At 47.6% G+C, this 17,694-nt stretch overlaps 1 protein-coding gene across 5 annotated transcripts in view; it reads right to left on the reverse strand.

Moving 5' to 3' along the window:
- PAK5 (p21 (RAC1) activated kinase 5) overlaps window positions 1-17,694 on the reverse strand; it is a 159,598-nt gene that overhangs the window by 5,744 nt on the left and 136,160 nt on the right. For all 5 annotated transcript variants that reach the window (XM_063391484.1, XM_063391483.1, XM_063391481.1 and 2 more), the window contains 4 exons: window positions 10,238-11,035; window positions 4,303-4,794; window positions 1,807-1,940; window positions 1-127 (listed from right to left, as the gene is read on the reverse strand). In XM_063391484.1, coding sequence (XP_063247554.1) covers window positions 1-127; window positions 1,807-1,940; window positions 4,303-4,794; window positions 10,238-11,035 — 1,551 coding nt within the window. The remainder of the gene's footprint in view (window positions 128-1,806; window positions 1,941-4,302; window positions 4,795-10,237; window positions 11,036-17,694) is intronic.

The following is a 17,694-nucleotide window of genomic DNA, read 5'->3' on the forward strand; positions in this document are numbered from 1 at the left end:
CCTGCCGTCGCTGGTGAGCAGGATGGAGTCGCTCTTGATGTCGCGGTGGATGACGCCCTGGTTGTGCAGGTAGGACAGGGCTCTGAGCACGGACAGACACACCGTGGCGATCTGCTCCTCGTTCATCCTGCAACGGCAAGGGCACAGCTGAGCGCTGGGGGAGGCGCGCACAGGGGAGCTGCAGAGGCACAAGTCCCAGTCACACCACCAGACAGGAGCTCTGCTGGGCACTGGCGCCGGGGGTGAGTCCCTGGTCCCATTTCTGGCATAAAAGGGGAGATGAGGAGTGGGGATCAGCCCTGCAGCGAGGCCTGGATTAGTCTCCCCGCAGCACCACACAAGCCGAGTGTGCCATGTGCTGCAGCCTGTTTCCCTCTGGGAAATCACGGAAATTCCTTATTTACAGTAAGCTCGCTGCCTGCCAAGCAGGCATCACTACTGGGATGGAAACAGGCCTGGAATACATATGAGAAAAAAACACCCTTAATTGTGTAGGCAAAACATCAGGCCCTGAGTTGCAGCTCTTTGAGAGCACTTTTATGTCTTCTATAAAAATATTCTGGCTATTTCAGCAGAAAAACAAACACGAGTCCTCATTTCTGTGCACAGCTGAGAAACCCCACTCTGGGGTCACTCTCTCAGCTACAGTGCAATGCCTGCGATGGGCTGTGCACCCTGGTGCCACTGTCCCATCGCTGCTGTCCCCAGCATCTCCTCTACGTGAGCAGAACACCCATGGAGATTTCTGCTTTAACTTTCTTTGCCATTTGCAGTATTTTAGCAAAATCTTTGAGGGAAGGTCATACAATGTAAAAAAAAATGTAGATGATTAAGTAAAGACTATTTTGAGTTAAAAAATAGCTGACAGCTCTTAAGAAGTGGTGTCCTGGGAACATCTGTTTGCTGTTAAACTTCTGTCAGAAACATCTTAGATAGAGCTTTTAATGGTTCAGCAAATACTTGCAATATTGTGATTTATTTCAGCACATAAGGTAAGGTAACACTAAAAAATAAAACACCTATGTTATAACCCTTGGTAGGATCTAAGAGCATCATTAAAGCAGGAGAGAACACAAATTTTCCAATTTATAATTCCTTGCTTTTGTTCTTGCCCCACTAAATACTCTCCCAGTGGTTAGGTGTGGAAATTTTAATCTTCTTTTGTTCCAGAGGAAGAAATTAAATAAGGAATCCCTCTTCCCTATCTCATTTTATCCAGCTTATCAGAAGCAGATGAGCAAAGAGCAGATGTAAAGAGGGCTGTAAAATCTAATGTCTCCCCTCAGAAGAGGCAGAGCGGTTCCATACACTGCAGCTCTTGTGCTGGCTAATTTCCTACTTTAAAGGTGTGATATTAACTGAAATATGGGAATGTGCTCCACCATAAGCACAAATATTCTGATATAAAAATACTTCTGCCCTTATGTTTTAGGTTGGATTTGGAGATAACCTTTGTGAGGAGAAATCGCCCTCAGAACAGACACGGTTATGACAGCAAACCCAACAACAGAGATCACCAAAGAGGGAAAAGATTTGTAATGGGTAGAAGTTGTGTTGCTGCTAAACTACCTCCCACAGTGTTAGCAAATACCCTCAGGCCCTCTCAGGTGTTTCTTTCCCTTTGGTTTCCAAATGCTGCTGTTCACAGGAGTGTATGTGCAATTCTGGCTCACTGCTGGCAGTAAAGCCAGCCGTGTGTGCTATGTATGGGTTTAACCATGTGTACATATAAAATACATGGATGTATATTCTCCATGCACGTCTGTGTTACTCAGTTCTCTCTTCCCCTCTCTGCTTTGCACCCACCTGGTGTGAGTGACGATGTCGGTCAGAGCGCCGCCCTCCAGGAACTCCATCACCACCCAGAGCTCGTCGGCCACCAGGTAACTGTTGTACATGTCCACCACGTTCTCGTGGTGGTAATCCCTCATGATCACAACCTGCAGGGCACAAAGGGACGAGCTGGCAATGCCACAAGCTTTACCTGACACTTGTTTTGACCTTCTTTTGCACTGGTGCTGAGGAGAGGTGCTGCGATGAATCACATCCTCCCCAATCCTTCTGCCAGCACATAAACAAAATCAATGTATTTACATAAAAACATCAATCATCACAAATGCATCAGGAGGAAGAAAGAATCTCTAGTTGGTAGAGTATAAACAGTAGATAATTGTTTTATTTTGGCCTACAGGAACAGACCTGCTTATTTAATTGTTTTTTATTGCCAATTGCTTTCAGTATAACAGATTTTTTTTGACCTGATCAATTGCTCAACACATCAAAGTCATTTTTATCACATAGTAAATGGCACTTTGCACAGACCTTCAACAGAATGCTGGAGTAAGGCCCCAGAAAACTCACTCAAAAAAACTTTCAAAAGGCTTACTGGTTTTTGTGTACTCTGAGTGAGACACATGGGAGAAATCCCAAATTCTGAAGAGGTCAAACAAAAGATTTTACTGGCAACTTAAGAAAAATCAGAGAACTTTGGTAAAAAGTTTTGTGCAATTTTAAATCCATGTAAAACACTTCTCAAAGCCCATTAACTTGGCCCATTCAGCATGGCAAACTCTAAGCTTTTAATTCGATTTTAAGTTCAATTTTAAGTTACTCGAAAATTCCAAAAAGAGGGAATTAGAAGAATGAGAAAGAGAAAAGATAGAAAAGATATAGAAAGGGACACATACAGCCACCAGCCCCTAGGTTCCAGCACAGCTCAGAAAATCCAAGAAAAAGTGGGCTCAGGACATGCTTGCCTGATGTTTGGCTTAAACACCCCTTGGCTATCCTGGGCCCCTCCCCGGGGTGGGGCCTGCAGTCCTTTGGCCACTGCGCTGGCCCAGGGCTCCAGGGGCGGCTGTGGAGCACTGTCCCCAGCGTGCCAGGGCCTGGCACCGTGCCAGGCTGGGACACTGGCTCTAGGGCACTGCTCCCACACAAAGGCACCCAAATGCCTGCAGACATCAGCGTCTCCAGGCTCTCCCTGCTGGGGATCCAAGGGATGACAAATCCCACACCTCACAGGGACTGCACAGAACGGGCAAGGGCAGCCCCGGCAGGACAACGACCACGGCCACAGGGTTCGGAGGGGTGTCAGAACGGCAGCCAGGAGACAGAACAGCCCGGCAAGGCTCATTACAGACAGAGGGATTTCATCACAGTGACAAGAGACTGACACAAGCGACTGGAGCGTGTCACGGCAGCAGCTTGGTCCTGCACAGCATGCAGGCCATGCTTCAAGATGTTACTGCTCAAGAGATGCTCAGTTAGAGCCACCACAGCCTCCAGCAGAGGCACAGGCAAGCCCAAATCACCAGGACAGTCATGCACCGTGTAAAGAAGAACCGGGTGAAGTTTGTTGTTTAATATTGTAATTAAAAAATGTGACTTTTTAAAGGTTTTAAAGAAACCAATCTGTCATGTGCTGAGGGTAGACACACTTACAGGAGACACACTTACAGGAAACACACTTACAGGAACACAAAAGATAGAATTAAAAGGTTCATTCTCACAGGAGGTTCCTTGGGGCCCAGTAGTGTTTTTGGTATTGATCAGGATATTTACAAGTGGTCTCAAAAAGGGAGCAGTGAACCCACCAGATGCTTTAAGGGAGTAAAAAGTTAAAAAAAGTTAAAAAAGCAAAAACTCTTCAAGCTGCAGAAGGTACTCTCAAGCCCCAAACAAAGTGGGTGAAAAGATGGCAAATGGAAACCAGAGTTCTGAGATGTAAAACAACGTACCTGGAGAAAACAGTCTCCTATAAGCAGCTGTGGGCTCTGAACTGGCTGCAACCACTCCGGAAAGGAGATGTGAGAATTAACATGGACAGTTCCATAAAAAGGGACTGCCAGCTCTTAGCTTAGTAACCACCAAGAAAGCAAAGGGAGTGCTGATGGTTAGGAGAGGAAGGAGGGATGAAACAAAAGGCACGTGTATGTCAGAAATACAGTGCACACGCTCTGGAATAGTCAGGTTAGTTTGGATCCTCCCTCTTGGAAGAATAAACTGTGTCAGGAGACAGAAAAAGGCAGCTGGGCTGTGTCTGAGCACCTGATACACTGCATGGGCCAGCTGATGCATTTCTGAGCTGTTCCCTGTGACAGCATGATAGGTTTCAAGCCAGGAGAAGTAGTTCACTTGAAACTGGTACGGCCATACAATATTTACACAAGCATTGATGTGTGTGGGACTCATCACCTCTTTTAGAAAGATATTAATGTGGCTCTTGGTGGTGGCATTGGCCCACGTCTCCTGTTGAACCTGCTGCCTGAAAAACCTGGGGCTCTATCCAAACCCACGTACCTCGTTGAAGAGCAGCTCCCTCCTCTGCTGCTTCCTGAGGTCCATCTTCTTCACGGCGACCTGCTTCCCGGTGTGCTTCTCGGTGGCGATGCACACGATCCCCGTGGAGCCCTCCCCGATCTTGATGAAGTTGTCCAGGTACTCGCGGGGGTCCCCGGGGCTGACCACGAGCTGCAGGGCGGCTCGGAACTGTTCGTGGGACACCCTGGAGGGCTGCTGCTCCGAGGAGGAGCCCCAGCTCGGGGGGGGATAAGCACTTGACGTGATGCTCGGGGAGCTGGGGTAGGAGGCGGTGGAGATGTAGGGAGAGCCGGGCTGCAGCGGCGGCTGGTGGTAGTGGGGTGCTTTGTGGTACACCACAGGGTACTGGTAGCTGCTGCTGGAGTAGCTGACTTTGCTCTGGCTCTGAGGTAGCTTGACCGGGCCCCGGGGGTAGGTGTCGGAGCCAGAGAGCGGTGGGCTGACGACCAGCTGTGCTCGGTCATAATCCACCTGCAAACACACACACGAGAGTGAGCCTGAGGGAGCAGCCTCCTGCCCTGCCCCTCCACTCCGTTTGTCTGCAGCACCCCTGGAGTCCCAGCAGAGCTGGCACAACGTGCTCCCACACTGTACCCGTTCTGCTCAGCGTGGCACTGCCGCCCCAGTCTGGGCAGGGATTTTCAGACCCCTGAGGGCTGCAGTGCCCTCAGCACATGAGGCTGGGCAGCTCCAGCACATCTGGGCTCTCAGGTCCATTCCTCTGTGCAGGTACCTGTGTGCATTCAACAGTCTTTGCTGAATCACAGGATGGCCTGGGTTGGAAGGGAGCTATGCCCAAAAAAACGTGTATTTGCTCTGCATCTGCAGTGCCCTGCAGGCTCTCTGGGCCATTTCCTCCAAGAATCCATCCCTGTCACATCCAGCCAAAATCTGCCCTCTGGCAAATTCCAATCTGTGCCTTAGCAGTACCTGGATTTTAAGTCCCAGCCCTTAGGCTTTTCCTAAGTTTTTCTCCAGCCATTCAGGGATAACTCAACCTCCTCTTGTGGAGGTGGTGGTGCCCTAACATCGCTGTCACCTCCTGTCTTGCCGAGCTGCCAGCTGTTGTTTGAGTGACTGCTTACATGAGTTTGACGAGGAGCCTAATTCAATTCACCATTTCTTAAATCATTTACCACAGCGACACACTACTTAACTGCAGTGTCACAAAACTGCTAATTTTCATGTGAAATCAGAGAAAATCGCAAAGGAAATTATCCCAATGGGAAGCCTTGATCATTTGTAGGTTGCTTCCTATTATTTGTATTTTCCAAGCTTGTCTAAGCTTCTTATGTTGAAGGCTAACAAATACTTCACATTTACAAACATAATAATTTGCTTGCTTCTATCTAAACTAACCCCCCCCCCCCCAAAGATGTAGAACAAAAAAAAAAAAAACCCACCCCAAAATTCTCTTTTTTTCCTCTGGAAAAGAACATCTTCACATTTACAATATGTGACTCCTGATGATGTGTGGAGCATCTCAGGGCAGGGGGGCGGTTTGACACAGGCTCATCATGTAGCACAATTACAAATAATTATGGCAATGAGTTCATTTAATCAATCAATTTCAGTGGCAGTGCACAGGGATGGACAGAGCAGCAAACTCTACACAGCTCACGGTTGCTACTATTACTGCTGGCTGCCGGCCAGGAGTCCCTGATCCATGTTAGTTAAATGCACATTAATCTGAATTTGGCAGTGTAATCAAGGACCCAACTGAACTGTGAAATTGAATTCTGCGGTGGAACATCATTTGACCATTTTATGCTAAGACTGCAAAAAAAAAAAAGAAAAAAAAAAGGGAAAAAAAATCTGCCGCAGCATCAATTTATCACCGCGGGCTCTGCACAGCGAGGAGGAGTTTGGAGCTGGAGTCGCCTCGGTGGGGCACAAAAGGCTCCAGTGCGATCTTCTGCCGGCGCTTTCCCTCCTCCCGCACGAGCCTGTCCTTTCACTCCCCGGGAGCTTTGGCGGGGAAGAGGGAACGCCTCTCCGGAGGGGCTGCTCCAGGTTTCCCTGGAAAAGCTGGAGCCTGCTGCCATGCGAGGCTCGCCCGCGGGCAGCCTCCCGCCATGGGGGCACGGGCAGGGCCGTGCAGCGCCTCCCGGGGTGCTGGGGCTGCTGCGGCAGCAATCCACAACATCACAGCCACCACTGCCCTCGCTCCTGCAGGCAGGGACTGCCATCAGAGAGAAGGGAGTCAGAGACACCGTGGATTTCCTGCCAAACTAATTAACGCGGAAAAGGGCTCAGATGGTTTGGTGGAGGGAGGGGAACTCAATCTAACCCTGTCCTATCTGTGTACGTAGGGACAAATAAATTAGTACTTTGGCTATAAATACACCATTTTCTTTATAATCACTGAGATGGGGAAAACTGGTCTAGAAATTCAAGGCCATGCCAATCGATTATTTGAGGCTTCACCCATGTCTGGTATTTCTGAGTATGCCCTGAGCTTAACAATATGGCAAAAGAATATTCTGCAGTGAAATTTTAGAATAAAAATTCAGGTGTTTCGTGTGCTTGCTAAGAATTTTCGGAAGCTTTTTGAGGTTAGCATCGCTGTACACTGTGAACCCACTTCCTGAATCCCAAGAATTGTTACAAAAAGTCAGGAGCTTTAATGAGTAAATCAGCTGAAGCTCTCCTCCAAGCCTGTGTCCTGATGCAGTGCTCCCATCACAGCACAATCGAATGCACTTTTTTCCAGAATTCTATTTCTGCTACTGAGTGCAGTCACCTACCAAACAGAAATGCTTTAAATACTACCAAGGAAAGAAGAAAACAGTCCTGCACTCATCCAAGCTCAGGTCAAAGGAGCAGCTGAAGCTCTGACACGACATCCATCACGGCACAGTGGTGTCTCCTGCATTGCACACGGCCGCATCGGCACTCGGGTGTTTTTGCCATTAAAACATGGATGTAGTGCTGTGCCTAAACTCATTTCAGCTCCCACCCTGGTGACAGGGATGCCTGTCATGTACTGCAAGCAGAGGGAACACCTGCTTGTTCTGAGGGTGCCCTCCCCACGAGGAGGCTCCTGGGCAGCCTTTCAGCAGAGCGGGTGTCCCCGAGTGCTCTGCAGCGGGACTGCGGCAGACACAGCCCTGCGCCCAGAGCCGCGTCCCCCAGTCCCAGGGGATGGACTCTGCCCTCCCTCACATGCAAAGGGTTTCCATGGGATCAGCCTTGGTTGGCCAGGTGAAGGGTGTAGAGGGGATGGTCTGTAAATCACACAGAGATGGCAAAGGCGAGGGTTACTCCTGGTGCTTTGCTGCTGGAAATCCCCACGACTCCCTGTTCCACACACAGAGGTGGCAGGCAGCACTCACGCACAGCCGCTGGCGCGTGAATGGGAAGAGAGGGAAAGAAGGAGGGGATTTCTGACAGTGAAGGCTTGGCCCTGTCTTTGCCAGGCTGGAAATGTCTTTGTGAGACAGAGGGACACAGAGGATGATGGTGAGACACACTTCTGCTATGTTACTGCAGTACCAGGTAGCAAAGGGGGAGCAGGCATCATTTAAACAGGGACAGGAGAGGGTCACAGAGCTCTTTCTGGAAAATGACAGGGAAAGGAGCTTTGGAATAATAGGGCTTGGTGTCAGAAGTTAAGAGGGCTGCCTGTGATGAAGAGGAGGGTAAAACCCCATGCAGTACAGAGTGGCCAAAAATAAGCCAGCCTGGCACAATGATTTCGATACTGTGAGACAATATTGAGGTGGCACACCAACTCTGCAGACTCTGCAACTCCATGCAGCTGTCCAAGAGCTGGTCTGCAGGACAGCAGAGCAGCTGGGTGACACAGGGGTGGGTCAGAGGGAGCCAAATCTGAGCCTCTGGCTTCCTACACCTCCATGGTTCCACTGCACAGCAGTGGCCAAGGCCAGGGCAGGGCAAGTCTTCTGATGTAACAACTCTGAAATCACTGATGATGAAACAGGGCAGACATCTGATTTAGCTGACATCTCTTACCTGCCAATAATACTGAAGTAAATCTGCTCTTCACATTTACAGGCCAAATGAACATCCTTGTTAAACACACTTTGATGCCACACATTTGTGCCTGCAGACTTTTTCATTTACTTTTTCATCCCTTTTAATTATACTTTAAACCAAATCTCATTTGTAAAATATCTGATTTGAGATCTGACTCCCATTTAGTAAGCCCATTTGATGAACCATTATCTTACTAATGCCTCCTTCAAAAGAAGATTTTTCAGCAATCATCCAAGACAAGAAACTCCTATTCACTTCCAGGAGCTGTGGACAGGTTTGGGAATTGAACTGCTGCATTTAACAGTGAATCATCAAGTTTCAATACACCAAGGTTGTAGGAGTGTTTTTGATGCTCTGAGCAGAGAGACAGCTCACAATAAATCTTTCACAGAGGCGTATTCTTTCTTAATAAAAGTTGTTACTGCATTTTAATGGGATATTTTTCACAGTGCTGGAGTCCTATAAAAACACCTGTCTTCTGCCCTACTGAATGGTGTAAAATTGGCAGAAGCAGGTGCTGCAGGATCTCTGAATTACTGGATTTGTCCTTCTTCTTTCTAAACTCTGACAGAACTCTGATTTCAGTGAAGGAAATGGCAGCTAACCCATTGCAGCTTTTCCTCCCAGCTTCCAGCATCCACACAATGCCCCACTGGTGCTCAGTTAATTACCACACACACTCCTCCCACCACACCCTGAGCTGTGGAAAGGCACCTAAAGAGACCTGGTAACTTTTCTACTCCCCCCATGATTTATCCTCAAGCTCCAAAGCCCAGCTCTGTGCTTCAAGGCAAAGAGGGATGAAAAATGCATCACTCACCCTTTCCCATGGGGCACTGCACCACGGGAAAGGCAAAGCAGCCAAAACCTAAGGAAGCACGACCAGGCACACCTCCAACAGGGGGATATCACGGATCTGCAGAGACCTGGGACTGCAGCAGGACACAGCCAGTAAAAAAATGCACTGTAGGTATCATTAGAGAGCACAAAGGATCTCATCACTGACAGTCACCTACCGCAGCACATGAAAAGTCACAGCAACCCCAGACTCGGGAAAATGATCAACAAAGTGCCCGTTGCTAGGGGAACTCAGTGCTGTTCAGTACAAACTACATTGAAAATGCATCTCTTGAAGAATATTAGATGCTTAAGAAGGTTATGTGACTAGAGGTGTGAGAAAAGTACTCTTCTCTGAACGGAACAAGCGGTCACAGCACACGTGCAAGCAGGGTTGGAAAGCCTGTGTAGGTTATACACCTTGTGTGGCAGAGCAGGGACAGACTGGTGTAGAGGAGGTACTTTTAGATAACATGGCTGAAATGCTTTCTTGCACATAAATCCTTTCTTAAACTACATCTAAAATGTCTTGGGTGAGATCAGCTGCTTTGATTTCATTTCAATGCTTAAAAATGAAGCAGAAAGGAGTAAGGCCCTGCTCTCGTGAGCAATGAAGAGCTAATAAACCTTGTAATATAAAGACAGCATAAATCCAGTACAAATACTGAAGCACAGATGTTTCAGCCTTGTACAGTAACAATTCAACCACAGAAGTATCTGATACACAAACCAGACCAGCGCCTCACCTCCTGCTGAGATCTGCTCAGGCTTATGAACTCCGCTACAAAAAACTGCCAAAGAACCTGTGCTTATTGGGAATTTCAAATAAAACCCCCAGAACATGGGCATCTCCAAACCTACCTTTAAATACTTATCTCAAACTCACTTCTCCCTGACATCCATTTTCATAGCCCCAGGCAAAGTGGGCGGGTTTCCCCACCTGCCAAGGAGCAGCCACACTCTCGGGGATGTTACCAGCCACGTTTAGCATCGTGTGCCCAAGCACGGCTCCTTGCCCTTTTCCTTTCTGCCCTCCCCTTGGGGAGAGGCCGATCCCTGCCCAGGCAGGAGCGGTTACCTTGGGAATGCCTGCTGCGGTTTCGGACAGGCGGGGGTAGGTGTAGGAGCTGTAGGAATGTCCTTGCTGGTGTGCTTTGAAGGCGCTTGCTCCGTAGGGCATGGCCGGCTCCTGCAGGCCGGAGCCTGACCGGGATCTCTGCCGTATGGTGGGCTGAGGGCTCGCAGGGTCCACGTAGGATGACTTTGGCCTCTTATCATAGTCATCCTTGCTGAGGCCGTGTCCCCAGTCACTGTCACCGTATTCCAGCCTCTCCTTGGGGCACTCGCTCTGCAGCGACGCTCGGGATGGGGCGTAAGGAAAGGGATCTCTGTAGTCCAGGGAGGATCCGCTGGGGATCCGCTGATACTCCAGCTTCAGGCCGCCGTATTCCAGCGGCTTGGGCTTGGTCTCCAGGTGTGCGTGGTAATCTGGGAGGAACCTGGAGAGGTCTGACTGCAGGGGTGTCACCTCCGAGTAGTAGATGTCCCGGGATGTCACCTTCATCATGTGCCCATTCTGCTTGGCGGCGTAGCTGCCCTTGTAGTACCTGTCCAGCTCCTCCCCGTACAGAGCCTTGTCTCGGAATTTCTCCACGACGTAGTCTGTGGTGGTGTCTGACTCGCTGGAGTACTGGGAGTACGTGATGTAGCCATTTTCCTCCTGGTGCCTCGGCACGTGGTTGGCGTTTCCTTGGTGGTGGGTGGGAGGGCTTTCCTTCCGCAGGGAATTGGATCGTGTCACCGAGATATTGTCAAACTCCTCCAGCAGGCCGTTGATTGAAGTATCCTTTCGAGGCTTGTTTCCGCGAACAATAGTCTGGGAATAAAAAAATTGCTTTGATTAAATACGGATTTTTGTTTAGCACCAAAAAAACCCACCAAAAAGTAAAAAAGTCTGTTGTCCTCTCGGGAATACCCGGAGCAATGTCTTATGTTCTTCAGTCACATATCTCATTGCTAAAAAAACCCCTCAATAAATAATTACAGTGGGACATGAAGAAATGTTTAAGTTCAGTGAAGACCACAAGCTGGGATTTGGCGTGCAACCCCAAGACACTCTCAAAAAGCCCAGTTACAGAGGTGGGTGTTCAGCAACCAACAATAGAGACATTTCAACCCGCTACTTATTTTTCATTGGTTATTATTCAGTTGTCCACATCACGCCACACTGGTGGGCTGAATCTGATTTACAGGGCATGGATAAGGTAAATGAAAATCATTCCGTGGTCACTTCTATGTGTTATTTTAACCAACTGCTGGAATGAAAAGTAGCAGTTAAAAGTATAGTTAAGTACAGTAGCAGTAAAAGTGTAGTTAAGCAGGCATTGAATTTTCTTGATTTTTTCTTTCTACAAAACAGTATGTTCATGAGTATCGGAGTCCCACTGAGGATTGCCTCTTAGTCAACTTAGTGTACAAGACACTTGGGAAAGAGGGCAATAGTTAACTAAATCTCTTTGTCACACACAGCACCCAGCAGACCGTGGTGCACAGCCATGGCTCCAGGACACGCACATCAGCAATGCAAAGTGCTGGCCTCGTCTGTGTCCCACTACTGCAAAGCCTTCCACAGATCCCCCCACCCATCCCCTCTCCTTTGTGTCCAAAACACTGGTGCTCCTGGTAGGACGGGAGGTGAGCAGTGCTGGCTCACAGCTCTCATCAAGAAAGAGTTCGTTTTTTTAGCCAGTACCACCTGAAGGCTGCAACAGGTGACTGCATCCATTTTTCACCTGGGGACTGCCATTGAGCACCACTGCACGTTTACAAACACCTGACAAGGATAAGATGTACAGATCGGTGGCCAGGGCCATAAATCAGCCAGGCTCTGCTGAAAACACATTTGCTTTGCTGATTTACTTTGGGTAAGTATCTCTGGCTGCATCTTACTTGACTTACTGAGCTTTTCAACAGAGTCACTGTGGGCATCCCAAGGAGATTTCCCTCTCTGGGCTCCAGCCTGTGCTACACATTGACCATGGTGCACTGGGAACCAAGCAGGGACAGCAGATACTGATGGTGTAATAATGCACACCAACCGTGGTGTATCTGATACTGACTGTGGAAAAATGCACACCAACCATGGTGTATCAGACACTGACTGTGGAATAATGCACACCAACCACGGCCTATCAGACACTGACTGAGGAATAATGCACACCAACCACAGCGTATCAGACACTGACTGTGGAATAATGCACACCAACCACGGCCTATCAGATACTGACTGTGGAATAATGCACACCAACCACAGCGTATCAGACACTGACTGTGGAATAATGCACACCAACCACGGCCTATCAGACACTGACTGTGGAATAATGCACACCAACCACGGCCTATCAGACACTGACTGTGGAATAATGCACACCAACCACGGCCTATCAGACAGTGACTGTGGAATAATGCACACCAAGCACGGCCTATCAGATACTGACTATGGAATAATGCACACCAACCACGGCCTATCAGATAGTGACTGTGGAATAATGCACACCAACCACGGCCTATCAGACACTGACTGTGGAATAATGCACATCAACCACGGTGTATCAGATACTGACTGGAATAATGCACACCAACCACGGCCTATCAGACACTGACTGGAATAATGCACACCAACCACGGCCTATCAGATACTGACTGTGGAATAATGCACACCAACCACAGCCTATCAGATAGTGACTGTGGAATAATGCACACCAACCATGGTGTATCAGACACTGACTGTGGAATAATGCACACCAACCACAATGTATCAGACACTGACTGTGGAATAATGCACACCAACCATGGTGTATCAGATACTGACTGGAATAATGCACACCAGCCTCAGTGTATCAGACACTGACTGTGGAATAATGCACACCAACCACAATGTATCAGACACTGACTGTGGAATAATGCACACCAACCACAGCGTATCAGACACTGACTGTGGAATAATGCACACCAACCACGGCCTATCAGACACTGACTGTGGAATAATGCACACCAACCACGGCCTATCAGATACTGACTGTGGAATAATGCACACCAACCACAGCCTATCAGATAGTGACTGTGGAATAATGCACACCAACCACAGCGTATCAGACACTGACTGTGGAATAATGCACACCAACCACGGCCTATCAGATACTGACTGTGGAATAATGCACACCAACCATGGTGTATCAGATACTGACTGGAATAATGCACACCAGCCTCAGTGTATCAGACACTGACTGTGGAATAATGCACACCAACCTCAGTGTATCAGACACTGACTGTGGAATAATGCACACCAACCTCATCGTATCAGATATTGACTGTGGAATAATGCACACCAACCTCAGTGTATCAGACACTGACTGTGGAATAATGCACACCAACCATGGTGTATCAGACACTGACTGTGGAATAATGCACACCAACCACGGCATATCAGATCCAGCCTGGTCACTTGCTCCGCACTCGTTCCTTTGTTCCAAGCATACCGGGGCTGCTCAACCCCTATTTGAAAGCACTCAGGCGTTCAAACTTTGTCAAAAAAAAGCATTTAATCACTCCTAAGGTCACAAAATTAACAGGAATGTACTTCTCTGTCTCCCAGCAAAAGGCAGCTGAGAAGAGGCAGACGAAAAGCAAAGCAGTTGTGACCTCACGCTGCTCCCTGCTCTGATTTATGTCTGTAATTACTTGCCTAGTTTGCTATTTTGAAGCCAGTGGTACTGGAACAATAGGACAGCAAAAATAAGGGACAGCAAATAGATCACTCCTTTCACCTACAGAGCCATTCAGCAGGATGAGAGGAATTGGTTTCATTCTGCCACAGCCTGTTTGGCAGGATGACTGCGCGATCATTCATATTTAATTATCACTTAATAAACCAGCAACATTCGACAATGAAATGCTTATAATTGAAAACAAGATTGAAATCCCCAACTTCCACCCCGCTCCCCTGCGCTAACGCCTGCTGAGGAGGAAAATGCCAATTTAACACTCTCCACGGGACTGGCCTTCACAAAGGAGAGGTTCCCTGCAGCAGCCGCGCTGGCTCTGCACAGAAAAGCCCCGGAGCCACAGGGAGCCCCTGGAGCAGAGTGGCCTCTTCCATTACAGGGAAGAGTTGTCCCACTGCTCCTCCAGGCACACACACTGTCTGGAAGCAGGATTTTCAGACACCCTCAGCTGAGTGTTTATATGTCAGGGAATTCGCTGCTGACAAATCCCTGCAGCTCAGGGATTTTCTACAGACAGGTTCATGCGTGGGAGTAACCTTTTTGATTATGAGGATTTAAAAATAGTACTAATAGTACTTATAGGAAATTCTGGCTTTCAAAAAAAAAAAAAAAAAGCATTTGCCACTGAAGCCCCAGCCTGATGGAGCTGTCTTGGATAGCTCTGGCTGGGACCTCAGTGCTGTCTCATCCTGACTGATGAAGTTAAGGGGATTAAGAACTAAACCCCTCTTCTTTTATCCCAGCATTTTAAGGATGATCACTGGCAAACAGTGAGTTCCAAGTGTGATGGCTGCAATTTCTAATGGCTTCAGATTCTTTTCCATGAGAAAATGAAAATGGCCGGCACAAAAGGAGGATAAAATGTACCTGTTCCAGGGGCACACTTTCTGCTGAAGTCAGTGCTTTGTTACTACAAATAACAATTATTATCAATTATGATATTTATCGCCAAAAACAACAACGGTATTTCTACTTGCTTTGGCTTTTTTTTAAATTTTGTGTTTCACTTACGTGGAAGGACAGACTTGGTGAGATGCTCCCAGGCTAAATCAGACAGCCTACACCAGCTTGATATTTTCCAAGGAAATATCTAGCACCATTCTTGTCAGTAGTGTCCATGGAGAAGAAAATTTAGGAAGTGTTTCACCAAGACCCTGGGAAATGCTCTATATTCTTAAGTGTTTTGCTATCTGAATAGAACTTAAGATGTTTATACACAATTCTGGAGTACATTGGAGTGTAACTCTGGAGTGTAACTCCCTGGTGGACAAAACAATTTACTAGATTGAAAAAACAAATTAATATCCCAAAGAAGGTATTGGTATAAAGGAGTAATAAAAGTAATTTCTCTGTAAGAATGAGCAGAGCATCAAAATTAAAAAAATTAAATCAGGTAAGATGTTATAAGGAATAAAACATATGTTGTACCATGTTAACGTGTCATGAAGTGATTTCTAGACAGAAAGTGTGTGCTGGGGGCTCACCAGCACCCACAGCTTTCCTGGGAAGCACAGGATTTGCAGAAAGAAGCCTGAGATTGGGAGCTACCATAACCACAGCCCAAATTCCCAAACCTGAAAGCCTAATGTTAGTGCCAGGCCCACGAGGAGCATGCAGGTTCCAAGGAATTACTTCAGTGGAAAAGCTGGACTGATGATGTGGAGTCTTGGTTTGGGATTGTGGACTCTGGGCACTGTATCAGTGAGCAGAGGGAAAACCTCACGGGACAAACATACAATAGCAGGAATCACAAATGTTGGGAAATTTGAACTCTAACTTAAAAAGCGAAACAAAAACCTTGAAAGAAAATGTAACAGAAAAGGGCTATAATGGAAAGAGGTATAATGATAATTAGTGTCATAGGAACCAGACTAGTTTTTCTGATTTTAAAGGCTTTATAAACTGAAAATAATGTGAGGAGGAGGAGGGGATTCTGTCTCTCTTGGTATTCTAGATATATTTAAAGAGATTGTTTAATAAATTTTTTTACCTCTTACTGGTCTTTGCACTTTTAAACTTAAGGAATTGTCAGAGCTGCTGCAGGAAAAGTAGATAAAAGCAAAGTACTCTTCGCCAAGCCTGATGGGCTAAGATTTCAAGGCCTTTGTTCTGTCTGCTGGGGTCATGTCATGGAAACCTGTTCAACACCTTGTCCTGTATGGAGCACTGGGACGGAGCCCTTCGTTGGGCCCAGCTCCCACAGGGCTGCGCAGGGCAGGAGGGGCTGGCCACGGTCGATACTCCACGATGATTAAAGGCCGTTTTCCAGTGCACTGCGCACCTCGGGAGGGATCAATGCTCCCGCAGATGAAGGAGCGCCGGGGAATTTCACGCTACCGTTCCCCCCGTCCATGCAATCGATGGGGCGCAGTCTCCGGGAATTCAGGCTGGAGCTGCAGCTCCCATCGCACTCGCAGCGCGCTCTGGACAGGCTGGGCGCCTGCCCCGGAGCCTGCTGACAGCACCCATCCTTCATGGTGCCTCTGCAGCAGCCTGCCCTGCCGCGATAAGCTATAATGGATCTGTCTGGGAGAGAGGCTGTCTTGCCTTGTTTCCAGGAGGAGATGAAAAACAGCTTTGTGTCCAAATACTGTATTAACCTTGACAATAATGAAGTGGGTAATTAACTGTTTTGCCCTAATTTGACCTTGCATTTATTGTCTTTAGAACTACTATACTTTACACACTCGTTAAGAATGTATCATCCTTTGTCCTCCCGGAGCTGTGTTTCCAGGAGTCAGTGAGGATTTTAAATCTCTGTGATGTGCAGCGTGAAAAAAAAAAGAAATTTTAAGGAAAGGTCGCCCCTATAAACAGCCTATCTAAACTCTGATTTTGCCTCCAGCTAGCTTCTCCCCTCATCTGCATTATACATGAGCTAAAAGCACAGCCTATGCACAGCTGAAAATCAATTTTTTCTTAAAAAAAGGTGGATAAAGCACAGAATAATCTAATTCTAAGTGATGGATGTGTTGGTAATTTATTTTCTTGTGTTGCAAGACATTCAAAGTATTTGAAGCTGTGTTCGTGACACCACATTTTACTCCCACTGTAAACAAATATGAACGGCATTTGGAGAGAAAAACTGATCCTTGTCATCACTTCAGAAGGAAAACTGGCTTTCCCTGTAAGTAACAGAGTTTTAAAGCTGCAGCCAAAGGCATCAGGGGTCTGCATCTGATCTACTCTTAGCAGAAGAAAAAGTACTTAGAGGAGGAAGAATTTACTGTGTAGGTGACCACAAAATGGAACACAGTGCCCAGGGATGCTGTGGACTCGCCCTCACTGGAGATACTCAAGAACTGTCTGGTCAAAATCCTGTGCCTTGTGCTCTGGGATAACCCTGCTGGAGCAGGGATCAGATGATCCACTGTGCTCCCTTCCAAACTGACCCATTCTGTAATTTTGTGACCTCAAAACAGATGGAGTCTCTTCAAACTCCCGGAAACAGGTGGAAGCACAAAGCAAACCCCTGCCTTTTGCAGCAGCCCAGGGCCAACATGAGGTGGATCCTTTCCCTTTTGTATGAGGCTAAATTCTAAGGCTGAGGTGCCATCCTGAGGGCTGACACCAGGACCAGGCTCAGGGGGAAGATGGGAGGTGACAGACCTGCCCATGTCTCCAATGGCTGACTGCACATGGAGAAGTAAACGTGCTGCCAGGGAGGAAAAGGGATGGCAGCTGAGGGCCCAGTGCCCAGGGAGCTCAGCTGCTTTCAGGTAAGTGATTCCACTGGGCTTTTCTCCATGGA

Source organism: Prinia subflava, chromosome 2, assembly GCF_021018805.1.
Source record: "Prinia subflava isolate CZ2003 ecotype Zambia chromosome 2, Cam_Psub_1.2, whole genome shotgun sequence".
Taxonomy (NCBI): domain Eukaryota; kingdom Metazoa; phylum Chordata; class Aves; order Passeriformes; family Cisticolidae; genus Prinia; species Prinia subflava.